Source organism: Pelophylax lessonae (assembly GCF_965119305.1).
Source record: "Pelophylax lessonae genome assembly, chromosome: 12".
In the NCBI taxonomy this organism is placed as follows: domain Eukaryota; kingdom Metazoa; phylum Chordata; class Amphibia; order Anura; family Ranidae; genus Pelophylax; species Pelophylax lessonae.
Window position 1 is genome coordinate 221017654 of NC_138779.1, and position 21778 is coordinate 221039431.

Sequence of the window (21778 nt, forward strand, 5' to 3'; positions counted from 1 at the left end):
CCGACACCAAAGGGGTTAAAAAAAATAGGTGTGGAGGGGGATGGTAATCCCGTACGCTGCATGCATCGGTAGACAAGAAGCATGCAGATTGGAGAAGAGAGCAGAGGGATGTCACGGGATTGGGGTGGGGGTGGGGAGGTGGTCCCGTCCGTGGGACAGCGGGGCGCTCCCTGCTCATAGAGGTGTCAGCGGCCTATAAGACGAGTTATACAGAAGACATGATCTCCATACAGTACACACCCCTCCCCCACACATCTGTACATCACCCCGACACCATCCGAGAACCCAGCAGAGTCCCCCCATAGCACCAGTGAGGGGGCCGTATACAGGAGAGGGGCGTACAGTCAGTTATATACAGGGATTGGGGTGTGTAGAGTGACACAGGGTGTTCTACACAAGTAACGGGAAATCTATGTTGAAATGGGGTGTACAGGCTGAGATGGGGTGTTCTATACAAGTAATGGGGTGTAGAGACTAAGACAGGGTGTTCTATACAGGTAATGGGGTGTATAGGAAGATGGGGTGTTCTATACAGGTAATGGGGTGTATAGGAAGAGATGGGGCACTCTATACAGGTAATGGGGTGTATAGGAAGAGATGGGGCGTTCTATACAGGTAATGGGGTGTATAGGAAGAGATGGGGTGTTCTATACAGGTAATGGGGTGTATAGGAAGATGGGGTGTTCTATACAGGTAATGGGGTGTAGAGACTAAGACAGGGTGTTCTATACAAGTAATGGGGTGTATAGGAAGATGGGGTGTTCTATACAAGTAATGGGGTGTATAGGAAGAGATGGGGCGTTCTATACAGGTAATGGGGTGTATAGGAAGAGATGGGGCGCTCTATACAGGTAATGGGGTGTATAGGAAGAGATGGGGTGCTCTATACAGGTAATGGGGTGTATAGGAAGATGGGGTGCTCTATACAGGTAATGGGGTGTATAGGAAGAGATGGGGCGTTCTATACAGGTAATGGGGTGTATAGGAAGAGATGGGGCGTTCTATACAGGTAATGGGGTGTATAGGAAGAGATGGGGCGCTCTATACAGGTAATGGGGTGTATAGGAAGAGATGGGGCGTTCTATACAGGTAATGGGGTGTATAGGAAGAGATGGGGCGTTCTATACAGGTAATGGGGTGTATAGGAAGAGATGGGGCGCTCTATACAGGTAATGGGGTGTATAGGAAGATGGGGTGTTCTATACAGGTAATGGGGTGTATAGGAAGAGATGGGGCGTTCTATACAGGTAATGGGGTGTATAGGAAGAGATGGGGTGTTCTATACAGGTAATGGGGTGTATAGGAAGAGATGGGGTGCTCTATGCAGGTAATAGGGTGTGCTATACGGGTAATAGGGTGTACAGAAAGATGGGGTGTTCTATACGGGTAATAGGGTGTACAGAAAGATGGGGTGTGCTATACAGGTAATAGGGTGTTCTATGCAGGTATTGGGGTGTCCTATATGGGTAATGGGGTGTAGAGGAAGAGATGGGGTGTTCAGATTTATACGGGGTGCACAGATTTATAAGTGGAAATGATGTGCGGTCAGTTATATACAGGAAGTGGGCGTGTCCCCAACACCTCTGTGTAATATACAAGTAGGGGGTTGTATATGGCGGTAATGGGGTAGAGAATATACAGAAGTAGGGTGTTATATATGGAAGTAGTGGGGTGTACAGGGTATAATAAACAGGAAATGGGGTGTCTATGAAGGCAACTGAGTAATACACAGGTAATGGGGTTTATATATTCAGACTGTGGGGTGTTATATAGAGGCAAAGGGGTGTAATATACAGGTATTGGGGTGCATGTAGTATAATAAACAGAAGTGGGATGTTATATGGAGGTAATGGGGTGTATTGGGTGACGGACTCCTTACACAGAGGTAGTGGGGGAGGATTGTATTGAAGCAATGGGGTGTAATACTCTATACACCCCACTTCTGTCTATTACACCCCATTACAAGCCCCCACTACCTCCGAGTCCATGTCACCCTACTTCCTGTATATTATACTATATGCACCCCAATACCTGAACTTAAAACCCCTCTGCCCCCATATAACCGTATACACCCCTTTACCTTCACATAACACCCCACTTCCTGTATATTATACTCCATACACCCCAATATTTGTATATTATACTCTATACACCCCATTACCTTCATATAACACCCCAATATTTGTATATTATACTCCATACACCCCAATATCTCCATACAATATACAGGTAATGGGGTGATATACTGGGGTAATAGGGTGTATAGTGTATACTATACAGGATTATGGGGTGTAGAGGGTGACATGGCCTCTTATACAGAGGTAGTGGTGGATTGTATTGAGGTAATGGTGTGTACAGGGTGTTATGTAGGGGTAATGGGGTGTAATACTGAGGTATTGGGGTGTACAGGGTGTTATATAGGGGTAATGGGGTGTAATACTGAGGTATTGGGGTGTACAGGGTGTAATATGGAGGTAATGGGCTGGTATTGGGGGTGACATGAACTTATTATACAGAAGGAAGTGGGTGGTTGTATTGGTGCAATATGGAGGTAACATTGGGGTGATAGGGTGTATAAAGTATACTATCCCGGAAGTGGGGTGTAATATACAGATTAAGGGGTATACAGGGTGTTATGTAGGGGTGTATAGGGGGACATGGCTTCTTATACAGATGAAGTGGGGGTTGCAATGGGGTGTAGTATGGAGGTAATGGGGTATACAGAATGTGATGTAGGGGTAATGGGGTGTACAGGGTGTTATGGAGGGGTGTAATATGGAGATAATGGGGTGTATAGGATGTTATGGACTCTTATACAGAGGTAGTGGGGGTTGTATTGGGGTGTAATATACAGATAATGGGGTGTAATATGGAGGTTATGGGGTGTATAGGGTGTTGTAATGGGGTGTAATATGCAGATAATGGGGTGTACAGTGTTATAGAGGATTTATGGGGTGTAATATGGAGGCAATTGGGTGTTATGTAGGGGTAATGGGGTGTTATATAGAGGTTATGGGGTGTAATATGGAGGTTATGAGGTGTATAGGGTGTTATGATGGGGTAATATGGACTCTTATACAGAGGTAGTGGGGGTTGTATTGGGGTGTAATATGGAGGTAATGAAGTGTACAGGGCGATAGAGGTAATGGGGTGTTATATAGAGGTTATGGGGCGTATAGTGTGTTATGATGGGGTTATGGGGTGTATAGGGTGTTATATAGAGGTTATGGGGTGTAATATGGCGGTAATGGGGTGTTACAGACTCTTATACAGAGGTAGTGGGGGTTGTAATATACAGATAATGGGGTGTACAGGGTGACATGCACAGAGAATGGGGAGTACAGGGTGTTATATAGAGGTTATGGGGTGTAATATGGAGGTAATGGGGTGTATAGGGTGTTATATAGGGTAATGGGGAGTTACAGACTCTTATACAGAGGTAGTGGGGGTTGTATTGGGGTGTAATATAGAGGTAATGGGGTGTACAGGGTGTTATGTGGGGTGTGGGGTGTAATATGGAGGTTATGGAGGTAATGGGGTGTTATGGACTCTTATACAGAGGTAGCGGGGTTGTAATATGCAGATAATGGGGTGTAATATGGAGGATATGGGGTGTATAGGATGTTATGATGGGGTGTATAGGGTGTTATGATGGGGTTATGGGGTGTAATATGGAGGTTATGGGGTGTACAGGGTGTTATATAGGGGTTATGGGGTGTAATATGGAGGTTATGGTGGTAATGGGGTGTTATGGACTCTTATACAGAGGTAGTGGGGTTTGTATTGGGGTGTAATACAGAGGTAATGGGGTGTACAGGGTGTTATGTGGGGTAATGGGGTGTTATGGACTCTTATACAGAGGTAGTGGGGGTTGTAGTATACAGAGAATGGGGTGTAGAGGGTGACATGCACAGAGAATGGGGTGTCCGGGGCCCTCGCACACCGGGAAGGAGGAAGTGTGTCGGGTGTGACAGACGTGTCAGCACATGAAGCTCAGGGGCCCCTATTCTACCCTCCCAGAGGGGCCCCGCACGTCCCCGGAGAGACGTCACCGGCGTTTATCCCTCCCATCCCCCGGTCCGGTTACCATGGCTGCGGTGGGTGGGGCCGGCTCTTCTCCGGTTCGGTGTCGGTTGGGTCTCGCAGGCCCGGCGGCGCCTCCACTTCCTCAGGACCTGGGAGTGAACTTCCGGGTCAGCGGCTCCGCCCACAGCTCCGGACTGTACACCAATCAGCGAGCGGCCTCCCAGCCATCACCAAGTATGGAGAGTGTGACGTTGCCGACCGGGAAACAGGGCGTAACGGGGCGGGGCTGATCTATTCATATTCATGAGGAAATTGACAGAGGGCGCGGCTTGGGACGGCGAGGCGGGAAACGGCAGACTGTCATGTGGTGCACTAGATGCCAACCCTGTCAAGTGGCAGCAGTGTATAGGGGAGATCTAAAGGAGATCAATATATATAAGAAAGATCTATAAACTATCAATATGTATATGAAAGATCTAAGGGAGATCAATATGTATAGGGGAGACCTATAGGGGATCAATATTTATAGGGGAGACCTATAGGAGATCAATAATTATAGGGGAGACCTATAGGAGATCAATATGTATTGGGGGATCAATATGTAAAGGGGGATTATAGGAGACTAATATGTATAGGGGGAGACCTATAGAAAATCTGTATGTATAGGGGAGATCTATAGACAATCAATATATAGAGGAGGACTATAGGCAATCAATCTGTATAGGGCAGATCTATGGGAGATCATTATGTATAGAAAAGATCTAAAGGAGATCAATATGTATAAGGCAGATCTATAGGGGATCAATATGTATAGTGAAGATCTACAGGAGATCAATGTGTAAAGGGAAGATCTATAGGAGATCAATATGTATAGGGGGAGATCTATAGGGGATCAATTTGTATAAGAGAGTTCTTTAGGAGATCAATATGTATAGGGGAGATCTATAGGAGATCAATACGTATAGGGGAGATCAATATGTGAAGGGAAGATCTTTAGGAGAGGAATATGTATATGGGAGATCTATAGGAGATCAATATGTATGGGGGATATCTATAGGAGATCAATAGGTATAAGAGAGTTCTTTAGGAGATCAATATGTATAGGGGAGACCTATAGGGGATAAATATGTAAAGGGATGATCTATAGATGATCATTATGTATAGGGGAGACCTATAGGAGATCAATATTTATAGGGGAGACCTATAGGAGATCAATATGTATTGGGGGATCAATATGTAAAGGGGGGATTATAGGCGACTAATATGTATAGGGGAGACCTATAGAAAATCTGTATGTATAGGGGAGATCTATAGACAATCAATATACAGTATAGAGGAGGACTATAGGCAATCAATCTGTATAGGGCAGATCTATGGGAGATCATTATGTATAGAAAAGATCTAAAGGAGGTCAATATGTATAAGGCAGATCTATAGGGGATCAATATGTATAGTGAAGGACTATAGGAGATCAACATGTATAGGGGAGGACTATAGGAGATCAATATGTAAAGGGAAGATATTTAGGAGTTCAATATGTAAAGGGGAGATCTATAGGAGATCAATATGTATAGGGGGAGATCTATAGGAGATCAATTTGTATAGGGGAGATATATAGGAGATCAATATGTATAGGGGAGATCTATAGGAGATCAATATGTATAGGGGGAGATCAATATGTGAAGGGAAGATCTTTAGGAGAGGAATATGTATATGGGAGATCTATAGGAGATTAATATGTATGGGGGATATCTATAGGAGATCAATAGGTATAAGAGAGTTCTTTAGGAGATCAATATGTATAGGGGAGACCTATAGGAGATCAATAATTATAGGGGAGACCTATAGGAGATCAATATGTATTGGGGGATCAATATGTAAAGGGAGATTATAGGAGACTAATATGTATAGGGGAGACCTATAGAAAATCGGTATGTATAGGGGAGATCTACAGACAATCAATATATAGAGGAGGACTATAGGCAATCAATTTGTATAGGGCAGATCTATGGGAGATCATTATGTATAGAAAAGATCTAAAGGAGATCAATATGTATAAGGCAGATCTATAGGGGATCAATATGTATAGTGAAGATCTACAGGAGATCAATGTGTAAAGGGAAGATCTATAAGTTATTAATATGTATAGGGGGACCTATAGGAGATCAATATGTAAAGGGAAGATCTATAGGAGATCAATATGTATAGGGGGAGATCTATAGGGGATCAATTTGTATAAGAGAGTTCTTTAGGAGATCAATATGTATAGGGGAGATCTATAGGAGATCAATACGTATAGGGGAGATCAATATGTGAAGGGAAGATCTTTAGGAGAGGAATATGTATATAGGAGATCAATATGTATGGGGGATATCTATAGGAGATCAATAGGTATAAGAGAGTTCTTTAGGAGATCAATATGTATAGGGGAGACCTATAGGGGATAAATATGTAAAGGGATGATCTATAGATGATCATTATGTATAGGGGAGACCTATAGGAGATCAATATTTATAGGGGAGACCTATAGGAGATCAATATGTATTGGGGGATCAATATGTAAAGGGGGGATTATAGGCGACTAATATGTATAGGGGAGACCTATAGAAAATCTGTATGTATAGGGGAGATCTATAGACAATCAATATACAGTATAGAGGAGGACTATAGGCAATCAATCTGTATAGGGCAGATCTATGGGAGATCATTATGTATAGAAAAGATCTAAAGAAGGTCAATATGTATAAGGCAGATCTATAGGGGATCAATATGTATAGTGAAGGACTATAGGAGATCAACATGTATAGGGGAGGACTATAGGAGATCAATATGTAAAGGGAAGATATTTAGGAGTTCAATATGTAAAGGGAAGATCTATAGGAGATCAATATGTATAGGGGGAGATCTATAGGAGATCAATTTGTATAGGGGAGATATATAGGAGATCAATATGTATAGGGGAGATCTATAGGAGATCAATATGTATAGGGGGAGATCAATATGTGAAGGGAAGATCTTTAGGAGAGGAATATGTATATGGGAGATCTATAGGAGATTAATATGTATGGGGGATATCTATAGGAGATCAATAGGTATAAGAGAGTTCTTTAGGAGATCAATATGTATAGGGGAGACCTATAGGAGACCAATATATATAAGAAAGATCTTCTTGAAGAAGCCAGAGTGCCTTCTGGCTTCTTCAGGGGTGCCTTCTGGCTTCTTCAGGGGTGCCTTTTGGCTTCTTCAGGGGTGCCTTTGGTTGTCATCACTGGAAGAGCTCAGAGGGGGAGGTAAAGTCACTGGAAAAGCTCTGAGGCGGAGGTCACATCACTGGAAGAGCTCAGAAGGTGAGGTGACATCACTGGAAGACCTACCTGGAAGGGCTCTGAGGGGGTGGTGACATAGCTGGGTGCTTGAAAAGCTCTGGGGAGGCAGTGACATCCCTGGAAGAGCTCTAGGGGGAGGTGACATCACTGGAAGATCTCTGAGGGGTTGGTTACATAGCTGGAAAAGCTCTAAGGGGGAGGTGACCTCATTGAAGAAGCTCTGAGGAGGTGGTGACATAGCTTGAAAAGCTCTAAGGGGGAGGTGACCTCATTGAATAAGCTCTGAGGAGGTGGTGACATAGCTTGAAAAGCTCTAAGGGGGAGGTGACCTCATTGAATAAGCTCTGAGGAGGTGGTGACATAGCTGGAAAAGCTCTAAGGGGGAGGTGACCTCATTGAATAAGCTCTGAGGAGGTGGTGACATCACTGGAAGAGCTCTGAGGGGGTGGAGACATCACTGAAGGAGCTCTGAGGGGGAGGTGACATCACTGGAACATTTCTGAGCCCTTTCATTTATGTAATCTCCCCCTCAGAAATCTTCCAGTGATGTCTCCACCCCCTCAGAGCTCTTCCAGTGATGTCACCACCTCCTCAGAGCTTCTTCAATGAGGTCACCTCCCACATATAGCTTTAGCAGCTATCACTGGAAGAGCCAAGAGGGGATGTGTGACATCACTGGAGGAGCTCTGAGGGGGCGGTGACACTATTGGAAGAGCTCTGAGGGGGCAGTGACTTTACTAGAAGAGCTTTGAGAGAGCGATGACATCACTGTAAAAGCTCTGAGAGGGAGGTGACATCATTGGAAAAGCTCTGAGGGGGGCAGTGACATCACTGGAAGAGCTCTGAGCACGTGGTGACATCACTGAAAGAGCTCTGAGGAGGTGGTGAAATTGAAGAAGCTCTGAGGGGGCGGGGATATCAATGAAGGAGCTCTGAGGGGGCGGGGACACACCTAGAAAGCTCTGATGAGAGGGCGGTGATATCATTGGAGGAGCTATGAGGGGTGAAGACATCACTGAAAGAGCTATGAGGGGGTAGTGACATTGCTGGAAAAACTCTGAGGGGGCAGGACATCACTGGAAGAGCTCTGAGGGGGCAGGGCATTACTGGAAGAGCTCTGAGGGGTGGTGACATTACTTGGAGAGCTCTGAGTGGGCGTGACATTACTATAAAAGCTCTGAAGGGGTGGGACATGACTGGAAGAGCTCTGAGGGAGCGGGACATTACTGTAAAAGTTCTGAGGGGGTGGGACATTACTTGAAGAGCTCTGAGGGGTGGGACATTACTGGAAAAGCTCTGAGGGGGGAGTGACATTACTATAAAAGCTCTGAAGGGGTGGGACATTACTGGAAGAGCTCTAAGGGGGTGGGACATTACTGGGAGAGCTCTGAGGGGGCAGGACATTACTGGAAAAGCTCTAGGGGGACATTACTGCAAGAGCTCTGAGGGGGTGGGACATTACTGGGAGAGCTCTAAGGGGGTAGGTACATTACTGGGAGAGCTCTGAAGGGGTGTTGACATTACTGGGAGAGCTCTGAGGGGGTAGGTACATTACTGGGAGAGCTCTGAAGGGGTGGTGACATTACTGGTAGAGCTCTGAGGTGGCGGGGCATTACTGGAAGTGCTCTGAGGGGGCGGGGCATTACTGGGAGAGCTCTGAGGGGGCAGGGCATTACTGGAAGAGCTCTGAGGGGGCGTGACATTACTATAAAAGTTCTGAGAGGGTGGGACATTACTGGAAGAGCTCTGAGGGGGTGGGACATTACTGGAAGAGCTCTGACGGGGCGGGACATTACTGGAAAAGCTCTGAGGGGGCAGGACATTACTGGAAAAGCTCTGAGGGGGCGTGACATTACTATAAAAGCTCTGAAGGGGGTGGGACATTACTGGAAGAGCTCTGAGGGAGCCGGACATTACTGTAAAAGTTCTGAGGGGGTGTGACATTACTGGAAAAGCTCTGAGGGGGGCATGACATTACTATAAAAGCTCTGAAGGGGTGGGACATTACTGGAAGAGCTCTAAGGGGGCGGGACATTACTGGAAGAGCTCTGAGGGGGCGGGACATTTCTGGAAGAGCTCTGAAGGGGTGGGACATTACTGGAAAAGCTCTGAGGGGGTGGGACATTACTGGAAGAGCTCTGAAGGGGTGGGACATTACTGGAAAAGCTCTGAGGGGGTGGGACATTACTGGAAGAGCTCTGAAGGGGTGGGACATTACTCGAAAAGCTCTGAGTGGGCGTGACATTACTATAAAATCTCTGAAGGGGTGGTGACATTACTGGAAAAGTTCTGAGGGGGGCGGGACATTACTGGAAGAGCTCTGAGGGGGCGGGACATTACTGGGAGAGCTCTGAGGGGGTGGGACATTACTGGAAAAGCTCTGAGGGGGCGGGACATTACTGGGAGAGCTCTGAAGGGGTGGGACATTACTGGAAAAGCTCTGAGGAGGCGGGACATTACAGGAAAAGCTCTGAGGGTATGGGACATAACTGGAAAAGCTCTGAGGAGGTGGGACATTACTGGAAGGGCTCTGAGGGGGCGGGACATTACTGGAAGGGCTCTGAGGGGGCGGGACATTACTGGAAGATCTCTGAGGGGGCGGGACATTATTGGAAAAGCTCTGAGGGGGCGGGACATTACTGGAGGAGCTCTGAGGGAGATTAACAGGATGCCCCTCCCTCGTGGTATCCCCTCTCCTCGTGCGCCTGAAGGTCACGTGATCGGCTGCGCGCTGTTTTACATTAGCGCGCCAGGTGTCCGCCTGCTGATAAAGTTTGTTGAGACCGCGGCCAAGGTCAGGAGCACGTGGTTGCCGGTAACCTTGACGACCAGCGGCGCTCCTGGGCGTGTTCTCGCGAGATCAGGCGCTCTCTAGTACGGGGATCTCGCGAGACTCGGCCAGCCGCTCTTCCTGTTGGAGGTCAACATGTCGGAGAAGGAGCTCGGGAGGAAGTGGGACCGCTGTCTGGCTGACGCCGCCGTCAAATTCGGTGAGAGGACGGGAAGGGGGGTGAGGGGAGTCATACGGGAAACTCATAGAAGAAGGGAGGAGCTCCATCTGTCTTCACTCACAGTGTGGGGGGCCCATCCCCCAATATATTCTCATCATATCACCCTCTGTGGGTACCCCCCTCCCCTCATCTACATAAGTCTCCCCTTATTTGCATAATAGCCCCTCCCTATCTATATACTTCTCCCCTTATTTGGGGATCTGATGTCACACACTGCACTGCATAGAGCTGGGAGCTGAGTGTAATCTGAAACCTGAGCGGAGGGAATAGACACACCCCCTGTACATAGTCCCCAGTCTCATAAGGAAACGTGCACAGCTGAAGCTGTCAATCACAGGTTGTGTGCTGGAGATCCCTCCCCTGTCACCATTTATCTCTTGGTGTCAGGGATTGGATATCCCCCCCCCCCTTTACAGTCTCATAAGGAAACGTGCACAGTTAACGCGTTTCGAGGCTTAGCCTCTTCATCAGATCCCTGTCTCTGAGTGCAGGAGACGGTGCGATGCCGCAGCACCTTTCATCCTGCCAGCTTGGTGACCTGACTTTTCTCTATTCCCCCCCCCCCCCCCCAGCTTGTGAGTGGACAGTGATGGAGCAGCAGGCTGACCAGTCCATCTCTCTGCTCTGTCCTCCTGTCCGCATGTTTCATGTCCTCCCCTCTGAGTGAAGTCGGTTACAAGGGGCGGAGATCCGGTCAATAGAAGATATTTATTAGTTGCATTTAATGACAGATAAATTTTATCCATATCTGTGCACTTAGTATAGCCCCTCCCCCCCCCCCCCCCATTATAGGATATGGGAAGCCCTCCCCCCTCATGCTGATAACATGGGCTGTCTCCCAGCTCCTGAGTCCGCCCACACAAAGGAAATCCCTGCATTTATCAGATGTACAAGCTAAGCCCTCCCCCCCCCCCCCTCCCCAAAAAAAAAAAAAAATTCCCCGCCTGTACTCACTGCTAGAAAATGCTAAACTTCTTCCAGGTAGAGAATGGCTGCCTCTGATTGGTTTAATGGTGAACCCCGGGCAGAACCAAAAACCGGAATCCCAGAATCCAGACTCTGATCTTCCCTTTCAGTAAAATCAGGGGGTGCTGCGGCTGCTGCTCCCCCATCTGCTGCTCTTCTACCGTCTCCTGTGTGCCGTAACCTAATTACATTACCGTTTGCTGCAGTGGGCGGAGCCATAACCTAATTACATTAGTTTGCTGCAGTGGGCGGAGCCATAACCTAATTACATTAGTTTGCTGCAGTGGGCGGAGCCATAACCTAATGATATTATCGTTTGCTGCAGTGGGTGGAGCCATAACCTAATGACATTATCGTTTGCTGCAGTGGGCGGACCCATAACCTAATTACAACACTGCTGAAGTGGGTGGAGCCATAACCCAATTAAAACACCATTTACTGAAGTGGGCAGAGCCATAACCTAATTACAACATTGTTTGCTGAAGTGGGCGGAGCCATGACCTAATTAAAACACTGCTGAAGTGGGCGGAGCCATAACCTAATACACTGTTTGCTGAAGTGGGTGGAGCCATAACCTAATTAAAACACTTTGCTGAAGTGGGCGGAGCCATAACCTAATTAAAATACCGTTTGCTGAAGTGGGTGGAGCCATAACCTAATTTGAAACAACGTTTGCTGCAGTGGGCGGAGCCAGGCAACTCTGAACAGCCCACCTTCTTTCTACAGGATGTAATCGGCGCCAATCCACCCAAATGCACGCCCATTCTAAATACCACTGCATGATGGGAGTTGTAGTCTTAAACTGCGGCGTGGAACACTCACAGGGAGTGATATCAGCGCTGACCTCACCCCTCCTGGGTCAAAGCTGCTTTCCTGTGTGTGAATGTAGCTGAAGCTGTGCGCATGCTGAACAAATAACACAATCATTTTTACAATAGAAAAGGAGACGTATTGGGGGAATTTATTCTGTCCTGGAATCAACTTTATTTAAAAGCTCATCTCCTGGCAAATAATCCCCTTCTGACCCCTCCCCTTCATTTCCCCTTCTGAGCCCTCCCCTTCATTTCCCCTTCTGAGCCCTCCCCTTCATTTCCCCTTCTGAGCCCTCCCCTTCATTTCCCCTTCTGACCCCTCCCCTTCATTTCCCCTTCTGAGCCCTCCCCTTCATTTCCCCTTCTGAGCCCTCCCCTTCATTTCCCCTTCTGAGCCCTCCCCTTCATTTCCCCTTCTGAGCCCTCCCCTTCATTGCCCTTCTGACCGCCCCTCCCCTTCATTGCCCTTCTGACCGCCCCTCCCCTTCATTGCCCTTCTGACCGCCCCTCCCCTTCATTTGCCCTTCTGACCGCCCCTCCCCTTCATTTGCCCTTCTGACCGCCCCTCCCCTTCATTTGCCCTTCTGACCGCCCCTCCCCTTCATTTGCCCTTCTGACCGCCCCTCCCCTTCATTTGCCCTTCTGACCGCCCCTCCCCTTCATTTGCCCTTCTGACCGCCCCTCCCCTTCATTTGCCCTTCTGACCGCCCCTCCCCTTCATTTGCCCTTCTGACCGCCCCTCCCCTTCATTTGCCCTTCTGACCGCCCCTCCCCTTCATTTGCCCTTCTGACCGCCCCTCCCCTTCATTTGCCCTTCTGACCGCCCCTCCCCTTCATTTGCCCTTCTGACCGCCCCTCCCCTTCATTTGCCCTTCTGACCGCCCCTCCCCTTCATTTGCCCTTCTGACCGCCCCTCCCCTTCATTTGCCCTTCTGACCGCCCCTCCCCTTCATTTGCCCTTCTGACCGCCCCTCCCCTTCATTTGCCCTTCTGACCGCCCCTCCCCTTCATTTGCCCTTCTGACCGCCCCTCCCCTTCATTTGCCCTTCTGACCGCCCCTCCCCTTCATTTGCCCTTCTGACCGCCCCTCCCCTTCATTTGCCCTTCTGACCGCCCCTCCCCTTCATTTGCCCTTCTGACCGTCCCTCCCCTTCATTTGCCCTTCTGACCGCCCCTCCCCTTCATTTGCCCTTCTGACCGCCCCTCCCCTTCATTTCCCCTTCTGACCCCCCCTCCCCTTCATTTCCCCTTCTGACCCCCCCTCCCCTTCATTCCCCTTCTGGAGCCCTCCCCTTCTGGAGCCCTCCCCTTCTGGAGCCCTCCCCTTCATTTTCTCCTTCTGGAGCCCTCCCCTTCATTTCCCCCTCCTGGAGCCCTCCCCTTCATTTCCCCCTCCTGGAGCCCTCCCCTTCATTTTCCCTTCTGACCCCTCCCCTTCATTTTCCCTTTTTGACCCTTCCTTTTTGTTATAAACTCTCCTAATTCCACCACCTGGGTCCCTCGCCGACCCCCGTTTCCAGATGCGGGGGGCAGAGTTAATCTATGCCCGCACCAGCCAGTCCCCAACAGACCCCTCGTACCGACATCACATCTGCCAACTTTGATTTTGCATCCTGAAAGAACTCCATTGTTGGACAGCCAATAGGAAAAGCCCATGTCATGCAGGCAGTGACATGGACACCTTAAGAAGTATCCCATCTCCTCCAAACCGAAGGAGAAGATTTAGACCTTGAGTGTCACATGACTGTCACTTTAGGCAAATAAAAAAGGGGGGGGGGGGGACTGGTCCAGAAGATCGGCATTAAATCTGGCAGCATTGTTCTCCTTGTAAAACTTTCTAATTGGCCCCAAAATTCCGGGAATTTCCCGCTCCCAGCTGCAGTGATGGGCGAGGATCGGATCTCGGTGGAGGTTACAGAAGACTTGGCTGAACCTTCTTCTTCTTCGATGGACGTTCTTCTGAGAGAGTCACATTCTCCCCCCCCCCCCCAGTTTGGCGTCTGCGGGACTTTGCTGGCCTTGAAGTTCCTTTGGTTGGAGTCATGGATGATGTCATGTGAAGTGGGTTGGGGGGGGGGGGGGTTCTTCATCTGCTCTTTACACTCAGGGGGAGATTTCCAGAGATCCACCCAGAACCCGGCGCTGCTCTGCATAGAAACCAATCCGCTTCCAGCTTTTATTGTCACAGCTTAATAACAAGCTGATGTTAGAAGCTGATTGGTTATTTGTGCTCTGCTTACAGCTGCACCGTATTCTGTGTGCTCCGGTTTTAGGACCCCCCCAATATAATGTATATTCTGGGTTCTCTTCAGTGGAGGGGGGCAATTCTGCCATCTACACCTAGCAGTGGCTTTCAGTTTCGTTTGGCTGCTGGCAACGAGAATCCCGTGGGGGGATTTCCTATAGCTATAAGGGACTCCATTGGTGAGATCTCCTCAACAGATCCCAGTTCCATCCATCTGCCCTTAGATCAGGCATGCAGGCAGGAGGGTGTGTTTAACTGAGAGCCCCTCCTCCCCTTCTGGGATGGATGACCTAATTTTGGCCTAGGCAAGAAACTAGAAAGACACTGAAGAAATGTTTAAAGAAAAGAAAAAAATTCTTGTAGTGTCTTCCTGGTTTGTGGCCTAGGCCCAAATGATGTCATACATCCCAGGAGTCTTCTTGGGAGGAGGGGCTTCCTCAGCTAAGCACCCCCACCTGCCTGAGCTAAGGGCAGATGGATTCCAGGAAGTAAACGCTCCATGAATCCTCTGCCCTTACTTAAGATGGCCGCCACTAGAAATGTTGGGGAAGGGGGGGGTAGTTTTCAAAAGTAGTTTTCCATCCGTCCGTCCATGTCTCCGTCCGTCCGTCCATGTCTCCGTCCGTTCATGTCTCCATCCAAGTCTCCATCCATCTGTCTGTCCATCCATCCGTATGTCCATGTCTCTATCCATCCGTCTGTCCATGTCTCCATCCATCCATGTCCCCATGCTTTATTTTGTTGGGAAATTACTTTGAAACCCCCCCCCCCCTAGCATTTCTGCTGGCAGCCATCTTGAATAAGGGCAGATGATTCATGTAGCGTTTACTTCCTGAATTCATCTGCCCTTAGTTCAGGCAGGTGTGTGTGCTTAACTGAGAAAGCTCCTCCTTGCATGAAGACTGCGGTGCTTTCTGGGCGCTTTCACGCTAAAAAACAGCACCTGAAAAGCTCATGAAAACCAATTTCCATTATCACTGAATGCTTTCACACTGGGGCGGTGCGCTGGCGGGGCGGTGAAAAAACTCCTGCAAGCTGCATCCTTGGAGCAGGTTTGGATCGCTAAAAAAGTGCCCCTCTATTGAAATGAACTGGGAGCGCCTGAAAATCGCACAAAAAGCACTTCAAAGGCACCTACAAATGGTTCTTTTGAGTCACGTGACTTTGTTAAAAATGCACCACTAACGCCTCAAAAGCGCCCGGCAATTTATGGGCAGTTTTGAGCACCTCAGTGTGAAAGCAGCCTTGAAAAAGCCCCCCCCCCCCAGCATTGCTAGCTGAAGCCATCTTGAGTAAGGGCAGATGATTTATGTAGCATTTACTTCCTGCAATCCATCTGCCCTTAGGTCAGGCATGCAGACAGGTGGGTGTGGCTTAGCTGAGAAAGCTCCTCCTCCCATGTAGAACTCTAGGAAGACATGGAAGAAATTTTATAAGTGCCGGTTCACACTGATCCGACTTGTCAGGAGACTTGGTCGCCCCACAAGTAGCGCTCCATGCTGTGCAATGGAACCGTTCTAATCAGAGCGACTCAAGTCTCTCCGACTTTGCAAAAAAAAAAAAAAAGGTGCAGGAACCTTTTTCTAAGTCGGAGAGCGACTTGCATTGACTTCTATTATGTGAAGTCGTTGCGAGCCGCGCCAAACTCGCGGTGCACGGGCGACTGCATTAGTCGCCCGAAGTCGGGGATCAGTGTGAACCAACACTAAAAGTACCGATCTCCCTCCCTCCCTCCCTTCCTATCTATTTACTAATCCTGAAAGCGTAAAGAGAAAATCCGGTGAGAATTGTCATACAGGAAGAGGAGAGAAGTCACCTCTATGGGGTCACCAATGGCATTAAACTCTTGTAGTCCCCCCTCCCCCGGCCTCGGTTGGGGTTCTGCTCTCCTGATTGCAGCAGATGGTCTGGCAGAGGGTCGATCGGCTTCCAGGAAGTTGTGGTCACATGATGTGATTTTCCGTTGTCATAATGTGAAGCAATCCTTCGCATGCCCAGCGGTGGAGGAGATGAAAGCGCGGCGCTGCCATGTGTAATCTTCTCCTGCACACACGTGTTTCCATTTACCAGTAATCCTCCTCCAGAATCCTTCCACGTTCTCCTCCATCGCATGACACCGAGGAGACGTCTCTCTACCTGTGGGGGGGTGGGGAGAGGTCTACAGCTTATTTCTTCCCATAATAGTGACTAATAGGGACCGGCTTCCCATCCCTGGAGGAAAGAAAAGTCTATCCGGCGCCCCCTTCAGTCTTGCACAGTTGTACCGGCTCCTCTCCCGGACTGATATGGGTTCCTCTGGTTTCACTGCACACTGTTGGCTTCTCACCATGTGAGTTAGAACCTCCTTGCTGGAGGATGCCCAGTTTATCTAGCTCTTTCCTTCTCAGTTCCTGTCCCACCCCTTTCACTCATTGGCTTTCAGTTCTTTTAATCATGGAGGCTCAGCGTCACATGCAGTGGCGGCTGGTGTATATGGGGCGCCGCCCCCCCATCCATGCGTCCAGCCCCCTAATCTACATGCGGGGCGCCGGACACATGGAGTTCAATGGGGATCACAGGCTAAAAAAAAAAAGGGTGGGCTCGGGGCGCAGTGCCCACCCAGTTGTGTGACAATAGCGAATGAAAATTCACTAATTGTCACACGGATCCTCCTCCTGGCCAATCGGGAAGCGTGTCATGAGACCCGTTTCCCGATTGGCCAAAAGGAGAGGCCGTGCTATTGGCCAAGGAGGAGGAGGGAGGTGACGCCAGGGAAGCGGCTGCCGGAGATGAAGCTAATGGGAGGCTTCTAATGGGGCCGGGCAGGAGAGTTCCAGGGCATCTTTAGCTCTTTAATGTAGGTGAGCCGTCATTTTTTTCATGATGGGGGGGGGACCAATGAGCTCTTTAAATCTGTTGCTAGAAAGTGACGTATGACGTCGGTCCTCCAAGGCCATAGAGTGGAGTGGGGGGGGGCCATCTTGCTCTCACTCAACTTCCTGCCTGGGAGGACAGCAGACCGGATCCTATTTCCTGCTGCCGGCGGGTTCAGTAAGCGGGGAAAACGACCGGTAAGCGGCGGGGGAACCTCTCCTGCCGCCCATAAAGGTGACTCCATGGCGAATTTGCCACTGCGACCACCCTTATGTAAAAGCGGACCGCCCGCCGTTTAAAGAAACACCGGGGTTATGTAGCTATCTGCTGCCATTACCGCGGTATTTAAAGTCAAAGCACCAACGTAAAACTGCGGCGGGCGGTCCGGAAGTGGTTAAGTGAAGGGGGTGTCTGGCGGAGCGTCCAGCTGTAAATGGGAAGCAGAGCGCACATGTTGTAGGTGAGGCGGCACGCAATGTTAGGAAACCCTCGGGAGGGGGAGGGGGGCGGGTAGGTGGAGCCGTTTTGAGCTCATTGCATCCCTCTGATGTCTCTTCCAATCGGCACGCTCTCCTTCTCATAGCTTGTCGTCATCTTTTCCGTACATCCAATTTCCTGCGCTCACCATTCCGGGAAGAGGGCTGAATGGACTGGATTACCGGAGGAGCTGGGTCAGCGTCTCCTCCTGCGGGGTGAAGGAGGGCAGCACACAGGACATCCACCGACCTCCCAGCATTTCTATAAAGATCGCCCCCCAGAAACGCCACTGAGCCACATGCTGATCCAGTATAGAAGAGCAGGAGATGAGAATTGTGACATCAGAGATGGAAATAGAATATTGAAACCCAAGCACTAAAATCTCCAGTGATCCTGCCATGAAGATCCTTGTTCAGGCACTTCTGTTACAAGGTGACAACGCTCTGTCCCTGTCTTCTTATGGTGCTTCTGCGTTGTCACTATAATGGTCCTTCCTCAGGCACTTACTGGTTACAGGGTGACAACGCTCTGTCCCTGTCTCCCAGTTGTGCTCTTGTGGTGTTACCCTGTGATCCTGCCATGGCAGTCCTTCCTGAGGCACTTCCTGTTATAGGGTGACAACACTCTGTCCCTGTCTCCCAGTTTGGCTCCTGTGTTGTCATCCTGTCACACAGGCTTCCAATGGGGACTGGAAGTGGCTCTTCATCATACATTACACAGACATGGTCCACTGTTGTCACCATCAGAGAAACCCCCTTGAGGAATGCCAGGCAGCCATGTAGATAGGAAGTGGCTGTAAAGAGGCAGCAGGAGGTCAGCAGCAGTGAGCGGTAACAAAGCATGAAAAAAATGTGAAAACTTTGTGCATCATAACCAGTAGAAGTGATTGTAAAGGCAGGAGGGTTTTTTTTTTTTTTTTGTTAACCTTATAAGGTGAATTAGGAGACCGTGCAAAAAAAAAAAAAAAAAATGTAATGCACCCCGTGCAGCAGCGAACGCATACACAAGCCACACCCACATATGTAAATGGTGTTTGCAACACACATGTGAGGTATCGCCGTGATCGTTAGAGCGAGAGCAACAATTCTAGTCCCAGGCCTCCTCTAACACTATTACATTTTTAAAGCGTCGCCTATGGAGATTTTTAGGTACCGTAGTTTGTCGCCATTTCACGAGCGTGCGCAATTTTGAAGCATGACATCTTGGGTATCTATTTATATCATATATAAAAATTAACCCTGTCCTTCTTCTTTTTACAAGGGATGCAAGCCTCCCTTGTAATAGAAATAAAACATGACAGGTCCTCTTTATGGAGGGATCCGGGGTCAAACATGACAGGCCCTCTTTATGGAGAGATCCGGGGTCAAACATGACCGGTCCTCTTTATAGAGAGATCCGGGGTCACACATGACAGGCCCTCTTTATGGAGAGATCCAGGGTCAAACATGACAGGTCCTCTTTATAGAGAGATCCGGGGTCAAACATGACAGGTCCTCTTTATGGAGAGATCCGGGGGGTCAAACATGACAGGCCCTCTTTATATAGAGAGATCTGGGGTCACACATGACAGGTCCTCTTTATGGAGAGATCTGGGGTCAAACATGACAGGTCCTCGTTATGGAGAGATCTGGGGGGTCAAACATGACAGGTCCTCTTTATGGAGAGATCCGGGGTCAAACATGACAGGCCCTCGTTATGGAGAGATCCGGGGTCAAACATGACAGGCCCTCTTTATAGAGAGATCCGGGGTCACACATGACTGGTCCTCTTTATGGAGAGATCCGGGGTCACACATGACTGGTCCTCTTTATGGAGAGATCCGGGGTCACACATGACTGGTCCTCTTTATGGAGAGATCCGGGGTCACACATGACTGGTCCTCTTTATGGAGAGATCCGGGGTCACACATGACTGGTCCTCTTTATGGAGAGATCCGGGGTCACACATGTCAGGTCCTCTGTATGGAGAGATCCGGGGTCACACATGTCAGGTCCTCTGTATGGAGAGATCCGGGGTCACACATGTCAGGTCCTCTGTATGGAGAGATCCGGGGTCACACATGACTGGTCCTCTTTATGGAGAGATCCGGGGTCACACATGTCAGGTCCTCTGTATGGAGAGATCCGGGGTCACACATGTCAGGTCCTCTTTATGGAGAGATCAGGGGTCAAACATGACTGGCCCTCTTTATAGAGAGATCCGGGGTCACACATGACTGGTCCTCTTTATGGAGAGATCCGGGGTCACACATGACAGGTCCTCTTTATAGAGAGATCCGGGGTCACACATGACTGGTCCTCTTTATGGAGAGATCTGGGGTCACACATGACAGGTCCTCTTTATAGAGAGATCCGGGGTCACACATGACTGGTCCTCTTTATGGAGAGATCTGGGGTCACACATGACAGGTCCTCTTTATAGAGAGATCCGGGGTCACACATGACAGGTCCTCTTTATGGAGAGATCCGGGGTCACACATGACTGGTCCTCTTTATGGAGAGATCAGGGGTCAAACATGACAGGCCCTCTTTATGGAGGGATCCGGGGGGTCAAACATGACAGGCCCTCTTTATGGAGAGATCCGGGGGGGGATCAAACATGACAGGTCCTCTTTATGGAGAGATCCGGGGGGTCAAACATGACAGGTCCTCTTTATAAAGAGATCCGGGGTCACACATGACTGGTCCTCTTTATGGAGAGATCTGGGGTCACACATGACAGGCCCTCTTTATGGAGAGATCGGGGGTCACACATGACAGGTCCTCTTTATGGAGAGATCAGGGGTCAAACATGACAGGCCCTCTTTATGGAGAGATCGGGGGTCAAACATGACAGGCCCTCTTTATGGAGAGATCCGGGGGGTCAAAAAGACTTCACATTTACGCACGCACCCCAGCCTCTGCGCTTTGTGAATGGCCCCCAGCGACAGAAGAGGGGGGGTGAACTTGATGTGAGCTCACCCAGGAGTGGGAGCAAGTACCTATAGGTACCCTTTACCCCACCCCACCCCCCCCCCTAAAAGTTGCCAAATGTGGCACATGAGGGGGGAGGAGGCAGATTAGCGGAGCCATGTTGGGTATCTATTTTCTCGGCGTAAATATCTTTTATATTCTACAAAGTAAATTGGGGTATATTATGTTTTTGTTTTTTTTTTTTGTTTTATTTTATTCCTTGTTTTTTTTTCCCCAAAAAATTGCATTTGCAAAGCCGCTGCACAAATACCGCGTGACATTAAAAAATTGCAACAACCGTCATTTTATTCCTTCGGGTCTCAGCAGAAAAAAAAATAAACTTGTAAACCAAGTGTCAGGAAAAGCCGGGTGTTGAAATGGTTAAATGGAGAATGTTTTGCCCGGAGTTACCTGGATTTCCTCTCCCGATCTCTGCGGCTCGTTCTGCGTCCGCACAGCGATTCCCGATTATAAAAGCGGCGCCCTTTTCGCTCGTGTTTTGTTAACCCTTCGGGAGCGCTCTGGCCCGCGTGCGTGCGGCGGTTTAGGATGCGCGGTTCGCTCCTTCCAGGCGGTTGAAGGGTGAAGCGAGTGTTCTCATTCCTTAGCTATTTTTGTGTAGAATAATCCAAATATAACCCCTCCGTCCCGTGCCAAACAGCTGCATATTGTTGACAAGCGAGGAGCGGCTTCGGCTTCATTAGAACTCTGATTTACTAACAAATATCTGGCAGCGTTGTCTGGTGCGGGGGAGGGGGAATGGGGGGGGGGGGTCTCTGGTACACGTAGAGGCTCTTCACCTGGACTTCAGCAGAGGGAAGTCATCACATTGCTCTGTGCAGAGGTGATGGATCATCTACACCACAGATCTCCAAACCCTCTAAACTAAGGACCAGTTTATTGTCCTTCAGAGTTTAGGGGGGGGGGGGGGACTGTGGCCAATGAGAGTAGGAAATACCCCAACATCAGTGGGAGTAACCAATCCCCTATCTTTGTTATTAGGGGAATAGGGGAATTATTAGTGTCCCAGCATTGGTGTCAGTGGGAGGAATAATGCCCCATCATTGGTGTCAGTGGGAGGAATAGTGCCCCATCACTGGTGTCGGTGGGA

General features: G+C 49.1%; 2 protein-coding genes across 3 annotated transcripts in view; one reads left to right on the forward strand and one right to left on the reverse strand.

Annotated features, from left to right (window-relative positions):
- The window catches only part of CAPZB (capping actin protein of muscle Z-line subunit beta), a 79025-nt gene extending 74796 nt beyond the window's left edge, over nucleotides 1-4229 (reverse strand). For both annotated transcript variants that reach the window (XM_082274568.1, XM_082274567.1), the window contains exon 1: nucleotides 4088-4229. In XM_082274568.1, the coding sequence (XP_082130694.1) occupies nucleotides 4088-4090 (3 nt within the window). In that variant the 5' untranslated portion in view covers nucleotides 4091-4229. The remainder of the gene's footprint in view (nucleotides 1-4087) is intronic.
- A 5974-nt stretch (nucleotides 4230-10203) lies between these two features.
- Nucleotides 10204-21778, forward strand: part of MICOS10 (mitochondrial contact site and cristae organizing system subunit 10) — a 48026-nt gene continuing 36451 nt past the window's right edge. The window contains exon 1 of the mRNA XM_082274574.1: nucleotides 10204-10342. Within this exon, the coding sequence (XP_082130700.1) occupies nucleotides 10279-10342 (64 nt within the window). The 5' untranslated portion in view covers nucleotides 10204-10278. The remainder of the gene's footprint in view (nucleotides 10343-21778) is intronic.